The sequence below is a fragment of the Palaemon carinicauda genome, chromosome 3, assembly GCF_036898095.1.
Source record: "Palaemon carinicauda isolate YSFRI2023 chromosome 3, ASM3689809v2, whole genome shotgun sequence".
In the NCBI taxonomy this organism is placed as follows: Eukaryota; Metazoa; Arthropoda; class Malacostraca; order Decapoda; family Palaemonidae; genus Palaemon; species Palaemon carinicauda.
In genome coordinates this window covers 199,152,008-199,164,044 of record NC_090727.1, presented here as the reverse complement: position 1 = coordinate 199,164,044, position 12,037 = coordinate 199,152,008, and the positions used below count along the sequence as shown (strand labels likewise).

Here is a 12,037-nt window from a genome sequence, read left to right as displayed (position 1 = left end):
CCCATCAAGAGGTTCCATAGGTCAACACCCATTGCAGGTCTAAACGTTCCTCTGGTCCCATAGGGGCCAGAAAGTCCGGTTAATTGTCGCTTTGATACCACCGGAATTTGGGCCACCTCACAGGGAACTTATCCTGAGGTGACCGTTCGGGACTTTAGACGGGTCAATGAGGAAAAGAGACCAGGAAACGTTCCAAGGTAGGGCTGAAAGCTCTGCTCGACTGAGAACAGGTACTGCGACTCTCCTCAGCCTTGCCACAGTCAACTGAAGGGAAGGCTCGGAGAAGGGGGCAACAGCATCTGGCGTCCTCAGGCGGTCACCCATCCAAGTACTGACCAGACCCAACGTTGCTTAACTTCGCTGATCGGACGAGAAGCGGGGTTTTCAACGTGGTAAGGCCGTTGACTCAATATCATGGCTAGATACTCCAGATGTTGAGGCAGAAGTAGAGAAGGCTCCTAGCAAATTACCATGATCCCTCACTCATGGTAAGGACCCGGAAGCTTGTCCCGGCGTTGAAGAAGGTCGAACCCGAGCCTACCGGAGTTGACCAGACCTCCAAAAGGCGAAGGAGGCGGAAGCCTGCTCCTGAGCGGCCATGAGGAAAGCAGGGAGAGTTCTCTGGGGAAAAACCTGCGATGCTGCGGCGGGATCACCACACTGCATCTTAAGCAGGAACACCTGTAGTCTAGGCTGAATTCCAAGAGCTTCCTGGAAGATGGATGGAATGGAAACTGGAAGTACCCGTCCTTCCGATCCAGGGCCTAAGGAGTCCTGCCGCCTCGTTACCAGTCTGATCGATTCTGCTGTTCCACGCTGGACGAAGTTTGTTCGACAAACTTGATCAGAGCTGAGAGGTCGACGACGGAACTCCCGTCTCAGATGCTTTCATACGAGAAAGGATCGACAGAAGAAGCCGGGGGGAGAAGCCGTCGACGACCCTATGGAGGACCTTCTCCTAAGACATGGATCATTCTGCCCAAACGGGCAAAACTCTTGCCAACCCCATGGCATAGAGGTTCAGTGACACTGAATTCGCTGACAGAGATGGAGAGATGGTAAGAGCGAGGCGCGATATCCTTGGCTGACCACGGAGATCGGGCAGGAATCGGCATCGGGAAGCTATTATCCGGATGAGTAACCTTAGGCATCCTCCCAGCGTGAGACCTGCAAGGGGGGGTTGCCAATCCTAGAGTTTGTGAACTCTGCCGCTCCCTCTAGGATTATGCCCCCCCGGGAGAGCCTCCCGTGCTACCTGTCCCTGACAGGAGGGGACTGCTATTGGACACCCTGTCTTAGCTGCCGTAGCTGGTCCGATAACTTAGGCTGACGAGGCTGAAAGAAGAGGCGCTGGAGGCCTGCAGGGTCTGGAAGAAAGCGCCTTGGAGGAGTGAAAACGGAATTCGACTTCCTCCGCACAACCGCTGTCCATGTCTCTGTCCTTGGGCACAAACAAGCTCTTCCCAAGGATGGAAGAGTGTCTGAGCTTGTTGACATCCACGGATGAGACACCCGAGAGGAAGGCATCGGTCACTGCGTCTAGATGGTCCAACATCGAGTTTGCCCGCAAGTTCGAAACTTGGCGACGAAACACCAAGGTGCTTGAGCCCGAGAGGAGGAAAGTACCCATGATCTTCCTAGAGCTTCCTTGTACAAAACCTCGGGTCGCAACCGAGGAGGGAAAGGACCTGGTAAGCCCCTTCCACGAGATGGAGAAGAGGAAGGGCTAAACCAGTCACCCCTTGCCCGACGGAGAAACCTCGAACGGAAAGCTCCCTGGCAAGACCCTTCTAGGGAATGACGAGGAGGGGCTAACCCAGGTTCTGGAAAGAAGAATGTTGCTCAGACCTCCCTGAAGATTCTTCCTGCTCTTGCATGTGCCATGCTCTGCGTTTACGGGGTGAAGACCGTGTTCTGGAAATACGCTCCAGAAGACTTGCCAAGCTGGCCATGTTGCGAAACCCCGACGGGAATCGCGGTCGCAATAGCCCTGGCGCTCGCGCGATGGTAAATCAATGGTTTGCGCGTGGCCGAACGTGGAAGCGTCCATGCGCGGGCACGCAGGAGCGCAGACGAATGAGCGCAAGGGAGCGCAGAAGGAGGGCGAGCGTGGTAGGAAGGGCGAGAGCTGGTGGTCGGAATCCGAAAGTTCACAGGCGAGCTATGACCCATAGGTGAGCCATGGATACTGCAGGAATCGAGCCGGCGTTCGCGCGATGGAACACCGTCGGGTCGCGCGACGGAACACCGTCGGTTCGCGCGACGGAACACCGTCGGTTCGCGCGACGGAACACCGTCGGTTCGCGCGACGGAACACCGTCGGTTCGCGCGACGGAACACCGTCGGTTCGCGCGACGGAACACCGTCGGTTCGCGCGACGGAACACCGTCGGTTCGCGCGACGGAACACCGTCGGTTCGCGCGACGGAACACCGTCGGTTCGCGCGACGGAACACCGTCGGTTCGCGCGACGGAACACCGTCGGTTCGCGCGACGGAACACCGTCGGTTCGCGCGACGGAACACCGTCGGTTCGCGCGACGGAACACCGTCGGTTCGCGCGACGGAACACCGTCGGTTCGCGCGACGGTACACCGTTGGTCCGCGCGATAGAATACCGTTGGTTCGCGCGCGGGCGAACATTGGAGCGCATGTGCGCGGGCACGTGGGCGCGCGGGAGAGCGCATGCCGTCGGGAGACCGACGGCGCGTAGGCGAGTGAAGGTGCGTTGGCAAGCGATGGCGCGTCGGCAAGCGATGGCGCGTCGGCAAGCGATGGCACGTTGGCAAGCGACAGCGCGTTGGCGAGCAGTGGTGCGTTAACAAAACGCTAGCGCGCAGGCGAAGAATTGCGCGGGCGCGTAGGCGATCGCTGACGCGTAAGAGACTAGGGATGGTTAGCGCGCATCGCGCTAAACAGAAGGCGCGCAGGTGCATCAGGAAGGTGAGCGCTGAAGCGAGCTGTCAATCAGGCGATCCTGGACGGTCAGGAAAATCCGTTGGCGCCCATTGGTGCGTGGCAGGAAAGGGCGCACAGATGTGCGCTGGCGATTGAAGGAAGCTGGCGCACAGAAGGACAGAAGTAAAGGTGAGCGCTGGCGAAGAGGAGGAAGATCTACGGCAAGACTCCGCTACCGGAGATCGTCCACAGCAGGCGAGCGCTAGATCGCTACTGATGGTGTCCATGGGACCTGAAACGCGTGGAAGATCGATGGCAATCGTTGACGCGCTGGAGATCGCTGACGAGCAGGCGAACGTTGACGCGTCAGTGGTCGCTGGCGGGCTGGAGATCGCTGGAGAGCTGGAGATCGCTGGCGAGCAGAAGGGCGACGCGTGGAATCCTGAGCGCGAATCAGGAACTGGAAGCGCAGGTGCGCTCTGACCGCAGGGCGCACAACAGGAACAACAGCAGTGGGCGATGATCATCAGGAGAGCGCCGACGAACAGGAGAGCGCTGGCGAACAGGAGAGCGCTTGCGAACAGGAGTGAGCTAGCGATCAGGAGAACGCTAACACTGCAGAAGGGCGCGCAGGGGAACCCTGACATGCAAGGGAAGCACCCCCGAAGGGACCGTTGTCCGTCGGAAGACGAGGTCAGACTGCTGTCCATCTGCACCAGGGGTGGAAGGTCAAGAAGGCGTTGGAGATCGATCCCCGGAGAGATCTAAAGAGGAGGGAGCTGCAGGCTGCATACGGAGATTCAAAAAGGCGCCTCTTAGCACCCTTATAGGGAGATGGGAGGCCCTAACGACGTAGCGGACGGTAAGCCTTAAGGCGAAGGCGGCCAACAGCAACAACAGCAGAAGAGTACTCCGAAGAGGAGTCTCTATGAGTGTACTCTCGCGAACGAAAGAGAAACACTTCGTAGAAGAGACGGGTCAGCCAGTGACCTAAAAAGAGCAATCCTCCGAAGAGGGGCTCCTGCAGTTGCCCAGCCCCTTGAGCATAACTGCAGGTGCGACCGCTCAGCACCAAGAGCATAGTCGCACGAAAAAAAGGCAAGAGAAGAACCCCCGAAAGGGGAAAAACTCAAGCCTGGACAGGAAAACTTCCCTCGGAAGGAAAGTTACCCACCCAAGGAGGCGAGCCTCCTGAGTGTTCTAAAATGAACTGGAGAGCCGTCAATCGTCACGGGAGTACTTCCAGGAGAAGGAGACAAGCCCCTGACGAAGGTCTATAGGGGAGGCAGCAACAGCCAAATCCCCAGGCCTCAACAAGACAGCTCACTCCGTTGTCACATTACAGAAACGAACTAGATCGGTAACTGTGAAAAATAAAAACAAAAATCATTAATTAACGTTCATTACCCCGGGAAGGCTCCGAAGAGAAATCCCGAGGGAAAGGAAAACAAGAGTTACACAACAGGCACGTGCCCTCACAACCACTTACAATCACGGAAGGAGAGCTGTAACCAACACAGAATTATAACAATTATAATTATGTAACTATGTAATTTAAAAATGAATGAACACTAAAGAAAGAACGAAAACCCCGAAAGGAATCATTCTACAAAAGCTGAAAAATCAACAAATACAATTAGATTCATAAACTAATTGAGACAAAACGTACGGCGTAGCAACCCCACCCACACGGGAAGGAAGCTACTCAGACATAGTAAAAGTAACGTAGCAAAAGGGTGAACGACCTCAAAGAGAGAGAGAGAGAAAGACCGTAGTCAAACTCGATCGCGACCCATGAAATTACACCATGGGGGCCTAACTGCCGAGGGCTCCACGGAGATATCGTACACTACACACACAAGCACAAACTCTGAAAAGGAAACTTACTGATTTCTATACTCAAATATATACATAAACACGAAAAATTTTTTACATATACAGTATACTGTACTGAGTAAAAGAAAAGTAAGTGATTAAGTAAAGACAAAACAAACAATGGCTGCCAAGCGAAGACAAAGACAGAGACGTCTGTCCATTGTCCGAGCCAAAAGTTAAGTGAAGCAGTTCACCGGTGTGTGAGGGGGGGAGGGGTAGCTAGCTACCACTCCCCTACCCCCCTGCTAACTAGCGCGGGGGTAATACACCCTCGTTAAATTCTAATGGCTCGCCATTTCAGCTACGCCGAAAGGTAAACCCAATGTAAATAGCGTGGTTTGTATTTCGGTTACGGAACAACTCATTTTTGTAAAGCTAAATACATCCGTGGTAGACTGTTAAGTGCCATATGGGTCTTTGGGGATATTGAACGTGAATCCAAGAAATTTTTCATTATCCCTTTAGTTCCCCCCCTTTCTACTAAACGAGATTCTGCTACTCTAATTCCCCTCATTCAGAAATATATCAAACCTGTGTGGAGGATTTATTTTTGCTTTATTTTTATTTTGTTTTGCCAAATCCTGTGTGTGTGAGAGAGAGAGAGAGAGAGAGAGAGAGAGAGAGAGAGAGAGAGAGAGAGAGAGAGAGAGAGAGAGAGATATTGTGTTAGCGAGCGAAAGTAGTTAGTGTAACGATCGTTTGTGGTGAGGAAGACTGTTGGTATAAATGAGATTGTTTGTTTACATTTTTAGTAAGGTTACGACAGTGGTGAATGTTTCGGAGCGAATGCTTTTTTATTTGACTGCAGCATAAGGCAGTTGTGTGAGAGCTGGATTATATCATTATTATTTTTTGACCAGCGTGGAAGTGTTTTTGATTTTCTGAGTAAGTACAGTTTTGTTTATCTTTGCTTGTCGTGATTGTGAATGATAGGAACAATTTATTATTTATCTTTGATTATAGTGCGATAGTTCAGTTAGCTAGAAGTGTTCGTAAGTGTTTTTCTTTTTTATTTTGGCAGGCTGCGATTCCTCCTTTGGAGAGACCCAAGTTTTTTGAAAGTGGATGTATTGTTGATGACTTGGCTTGTATTACGATTTTGTTTGGACTGCTCATTTGATTGATCAACTGTTGACGACCTGGCCTGTTTATTACAATTAAGATTTATGATGATGATGATGATATCGACGACGAGGACACCCATGACCCCGAGGAGTTAAGTCCGTTATGGAAATTGAAAACAATCTTCGGGTTTCATATAGTGGTGTTGTGCCATAAAAGACAGTTGGCTTGTGTGTATAGACAGTGTTGGTGTCTATAAAATATATATAAACATATTTATTTGGGTGTTGGTGTGCGGGTGATTTAAGTTTTGTTAGGGGTTTCGTTGATTGTTTTAATGGTGGTTATTATATATTTAGTGTGAAGTTTATGATTAGTTGTAAGTGTGATTATTATTTTGATTGTGAATGGTTCCATGTTAAGTATTGTGGTATTAGGAAATATAGTTTTAAGGGTATGTTTTGTTTTGTTTGTCCTTTTGTCCAAGAGTCCAGTTGATAAAGTAAGGGGAAAGTTTGTGTTGTGGGACCATTGTCAGTAGGTGTGATTCAGGGTGTGGGGCTTGTTTTTTTTAACATCCCGCCACATTATTTTGGCGCCCGAACAGGGACTGCTGAGGTGGGATAGAAGCTGGACTGTTGGACGAAGGACGGAATTAGGTTAAGAATTTAGGATTAAGGTTGATGAAAAATGGAAGAGCAGAACAAGTTACTGAAGGAGGAATTGCGGCTGAGTAAGGAGCGTGAGGAGAGGTTGCTAATAGAGAATGAGAGGTTGAACTGGGAGAATGCGGCGATGCAGAAGGAGCTTAGGGAATTAAAGGGGACAGTAGAGAGAGTGGAAGAATGTGTTGAGATGAGGATGCGAGAGAATGAAGAACGAATGGAGAAACGAATGGAAGATATGATGGGGCAAGTCATGGGGATGATGAAAACTATAATGGGTGAAGGTGCAGTCGGAGGAGTGTCCTCAGCTTCGGGTAATGGGTTGGTAGTGAAAGAGAAGGTTAAGGTAGGTGATAATGGGAAAGGAAGTGATAGTGATAGTAGTAATAGTGATGGTGATATTGAAGATAAGGGAATTAGGCATAGTAAGGATGAACAGAAAGGGGAGAGGAAAGATGAAAGGAAAGGTAAAAGTGATGTGAAGAAAGAGAAGAAAAAGTATCAGGCTGATAGCAAGGACGATCGTGAATGGGTGAAAGTGGTAAGTAAGAAAAAGGGTAAGAAGGGAATGGTTAAGGATAGGAATTTAAGTGTGGAAGTGGATTCATTATATTCAAATGAGGAAGAAGGTAACAAGGGAGTAGACAGTGATGATAGCAGTGAGAATGAACGTGATGTGTGTAAGACTGTGTTTATGAGAGAGGTACCTCGGTGTGAAAGGTTCAATGAGCATAGCAGTAGGGATGTAAATGATTTTTTCAAGGAGTATGAGAGGTATTGTCAGGATAAGTATGGTGATAGTAAAAGAGTTTGGGCTAGGGAGTTAGGAGAATATTTGACTGGGTATTTGTTGACGATGTATGGAGTGATAATGAGTGTAGGGGACGTTGATTATGAAAGTGTGAAAACGAGAATAATTGAGCAGGTAAAACGTATGAAAGGGAGTGTTAAGTATAAGCGTAAAAATGATTTTGATGAGGCAAGGATGAATGCAGGAGAAGCTATATCAATGTACGTATGTAGGTTGGAAACTTTAGCTAGGAAGAAGTATGGGGATGAAGGTATAAATGAGAATAAGGAGTTAATGAGGAAGTTTTTGGCAACAGTACCTGAGAATGTGTGTGAATTTATTAATTTGAAACGCAAAGAGAAAATGAGGTGGACGCAAGAGAGATTGACATGGGATGATATACTAGAGATAGTTGAGGATTATGAGTTAGATAGGTGCATGAAAGAAAGTAAATCTGTGAGTGTAAGAACTGGAATGGAAGAAAGTGTAATAGAATTTGGTAGTTATAAGGACGCAATTTTGAGAGGACCAATGAGGGTAGCTGATAATGTAGTAGATAGGAGTGTTTGGGCGAGTAATGTGGGAATACCTGTAAGGACAAATGAAGGATTTAGGCAGGGTAATTGGCGCAATAGGGATAGGAGTGTTAGTGCGCATCGAGGTATGTCAGATAGTCGTGTCCGTAATGAAAAGTGTTATAGGTGTGGAAAGGAAGGTCATAAGAAGAATGAATGTAGATGGGCATTAGGAGCATGTTTCGGGTGTGGAGAGACAGGGCATCGTATTAGCGACTGTAAGAAAGAGAAAGTGATTAAGTGTTATCGGTGTGGTATGACTGGGCACGTAGCAAGTGGATGTAGGAGTAATCGTATGAATGTGATTTGTGGTAATTGTGGTAAGGATGGTCATTATGCTAGAATGTGCAAGGAGCCGCGGGGTAAGTGTACTGAATGTGGTGCAGATGGGCATGTAGCTAGGGTATGTAGGAAGAAGGGAATAAGTCAGCCAGGATGTTCGGGAAACTAGAGTGTAAGAGGGTTCAGCTGGGTGAGTCCTCCTGTGTGTGTGGAAGGAATAAGATCAATGTTTGTGAGAATGGGATGAGTAATTGGTTGGAAATGAGCAAGTATGAACCTAGTATGCATGAGAAATTAGGGCTGGAAAATAAACAATTAGTGTTAGTTGAATATAGGAAAAAGAGGCGTTTGAAAGTTTCAAGTGAGGAGAAAGTGCAAGGGAAATTTATAGGTATAGGTAAGAATACGAATAAGTATGACAAGGGTGTAAATGTAAAAGTGAGTGTGGAGGATAAATGTATTAATACAGATGAAACGTGGCTGAGTATGAATGATACTTATAGTGTGTGTGACTTTTCGTTAGATGATGTAAAAGAAAAAATGAATAACGCAAGAATGAGAGACACGAGAATGATAAGTAGCATGAATGAATCTTTTGCTAAAGTTGAGAATGTTTTTGATGAAATGGATGAACTGTTTACAGAAATGAGTGTAATTATAGGGCCAGATGAGAACGAGGTAGATATGATTGTACATGATATATTAGATGATAGGGATTTAGATAGGAATAGTGTTAATGTAGCGAATGATTGTGATAAGGAAGAAGTGAATGAGAGAGTATATGGAGGCCCAGTTACTCGGAGTAGAGGTCCCGTTCCCGACTGCGACTGGGTTATGAAAAAAATAATGTAAGTGTTGTGTGAGAAGGATTTGGCAAAGTAAGGGGGGAGGAATGTGGAGGATTTATTTTTGCTTTATTTTTATTTTGTTTTGCCAAATCCTGTGTGTGTGAGAGAGAGAGAGAGAGAGAGAGAGAGAGAGAGAGAGAGAGAGAGAGAGAGAGAGAGAGAGAGAGAGATATTGTGTTAGCGAGCGAAAGTAGTTAGTGTAACGATCGTTTGTGGTGAGGAAGACTGTTGGTATAAATGAGATTGTTTGTTTACATTTTTAGTAAGGTTACGACAGTGGTGAATGTTTCGGAGCGAATGCTTTTTTATTTGACTGCAGCATAAGGCAGTTGTGTGAGAGCTGGATTATATCATTATTATTTTTTGACCAGCGTGGAAGTGTTTTTGATTTTCTGAGTAAGTACAGTTTTGTTTATCTTTGCTTGTCGTGATTGTGAATGATAGGAACAATTTATTATTTATCTTTGATTATAGTGCGATAGTTCAGTTAGCTAGAAGTGTTCGTAAGTGTTTTTCTTTTTTATTTTGGCAGGCTGCGATTCCTCCTTTGGAGAGACCCAAGTTTTTTGAAAGTGGATGTATTGTTGATGACTTGGCTTGTATTACGATTTTGTTTGGACTGCTCATTTGATTGATCAACTGTTGACGACCTGGCCTGTTTATTACAATTAAGATTTATGATGATGATGATGATATCGACGACGAGGACACCCATGACCCCGAGGAGTTAAGTCCGTTATGGAAATTGAAAACAATCTTCGGGTTTCATATAGTGGTGTTGTGCCATAAAAGACAGTTGGCTTGTGTGTATAGACAGTGTTGGTGTCTATAAAATATATATAAACATATTTATTTGGGTGTTGGTGTGCGGGTGATTTAAGTTTTGTTAGGGGTTTCGTTGATTATTTGAATGGTGGTTATTATATATTTAGTGTGAAGTTTATGATTAGTTGTAAGTGTGATTATTATTTTGATTGTGAATGGTTCCATGTTAAGTATTGTGGTATTAGGAAATATAGTTTTAAGGGTATGTTTTGTTTTGTTTGTCCTTTTGTCCAAGAGTCCAGTTGATAAAGTAAGGGGAAAGTTTGTGTTGTGGGACCATTGTCAGTAGGTGTGATTCAGGGTGTGGGGCTTGTTTTTTTTAACATCCCGCCACACCTGGTAGTGTTATTATCAGTGATAAGTGGGCTACATACATCTCTCTTTCGGAAATTGGTTACGAACATAAGTCTATTAATCATTCGGAACATTTCGTTGACCCCCTAGACCCAACCATCCATACTCAAAATATAGAACAGCTCTGGAGAGAAGTGAAGGAGTGGGTTCAGAGACCTGGAATGAAGACTGAATATTTCAAGCAATATTTTTCCAGGTTCTTTTTTACCCATTACTATCCAGAACATACGTTACTGCACCACTTCTTCATTACTACCAGTTGCCTCTACCCTCCTTTACAACAACAGACAATGGACCCCCTCGACCCACAAGACCCCGATGCCCCCAATCCATCCACATCCCAGTCATAGGAGTTAATCCGTCAGTCTCACCCTCCCGTGACCCACAAGTTTCGTCGCCGTCTTCATATAAGTAAGTCATTCCTCAATAGTCATTATATGTGTTTTGTGACCAGGGTACTTCTAGGCCAGGTTAGGTGGGTTTGTTAGGTTCTGTGCCCTTTTTGTACTATTTATATATTGTGTAATAGTTATATGGAAAAATTATTTAAAATACGTATGGAAATATCTAGCATTTCTACCGCTAGTAATGTTATCGTGTCGTTGGTAACTCTGTGTACCATTCGTCATTGTTGGTAGCACTGTGAATCATTGGTAACGTTGCTAATGTTATCGTTCTCAGTTCATTCATAAGAGAAGTGACAACGTTAAACAAGTGCTTATATTTAAATATTTGAACCCAACATATATGTCAACAGAGATAATATTTAACCATTTTAACAGAAAATATATGTTTTCCTGTAGGAAATATCGTGATTTAACCGGTTTTCACTTTCATTTCAGCCGTAATAACATCAACCAATTCGTCAACTTAAAGTTAGACGGATTGGTTGATCTGCTTGATTTCGGTCAAATTCGGTTAAATCATGTTATTTACCATAGGAAAACATATTTTCTGTTCGAAATCACACCCTGTAATACAATACAAATTTACCGCTCAAACTAATCCTCTATTTAGAGATATAATCAACTATGATGGTTAAAATCGTTTTGCGAGATTTGTGAAAAAGTAAACTGCCATAGTAAGCCAGAAAACTTTCCTAAAATACATACCCATCAGTGGGTTCTCCTCGAACCAGTTTATCAGCACACGAAAAAGCACCTTTATGAAGCCAACAATAAGCATCCACAGCCGCCGTCTGACCCTTGAACTCTCGAAGATGGGCTGGACGGGAGGCCTTCTTCAGGAAGGGAAGTAAACCTTGAATACCCATGATATTGGGGAAGTAGCTCGGGATCCTCAAACCAACAGTACTAAACGAGTTGTTTTGAGAGCACACATTCTTATAGTTAGGCTTAAAATTGCGGTAAAATACGAAAAAAACAAAACTTAATCAAACGTCAGACAAAGCGAAGGAGCGTAAGGAGTTCGACAACACTATTTACATTTTTGTTTCGTGGCGCGCACATACTGCGCATAGTAGTAGTAACAATAGTAATTTTATAACGGCTCACTTGTTCACTGTAGTTTACTAGTGATTGTGTCCATTTAGATTTATCTTCTCTCTAATAATACATGTTTTTTCATAAAGATTTTCTCAATTTTAATATCTTTCACGGAAATATATGTTAAAAATAAAACTCATTACATTAATTTTATTCTATCTTCTTGATATACAGTAGATACATTTTGTATAGATTCGATCACCAGGCCTTATTAGGGAAAGATTTTAGGTGCCTCTAAAAGCACAGCTAATACTACTCTTAGAGGGAAGATAGGTGCATATTCTATGAAAGCAAGGGTGGTGGATGGGAAGTTGCAGTACTTAATCGTACCCTGCATGGGGAGAAGGAAATATTGAAAAC

At 45.5% G+C, this 12,037-nt stretch overlaps 1 protein-coding gene and 1 non-coding gene across 4 annotated transcripts in view; both read right to left on the bottom strand.

The window, feature by feature from the left end:
- The window catches only part of tos (Exonuclease tos), a 330,838-nt gene extending 319,202 nt beyond the window's left edge, over nucleotides 1-11,636 (bottom strand). For all 3 annotated transcript variants that reach the window (XR_011044196.1, XM_068371244.1, XM_068371245.1), the window contains exon 1: nucleotides 11,285-11,636. Coding sequence is in view for 2 of the 3 variants with exons in the window: in XM_068371244.1 (XP_068227345.1) it covers nucleotides 11,285-11,445 (161 nt within the window). In the remaining variant the exon portion in view is untranslated. The remainder of the gene's footprint in view (nucleotides 1-11,284) is intronic.
- Nucleotides 288-406, bottom strand: LOC137638925 (5S ribosomal RNA). The gene has a single exon (XR_011044204.1). It is a non-coding gene; the product is annotated as a 5S ribosomal RNA (ribosomal RNA).
- Nucleotides 11,637-12,037: the final 401 nt, after the last annotated feature.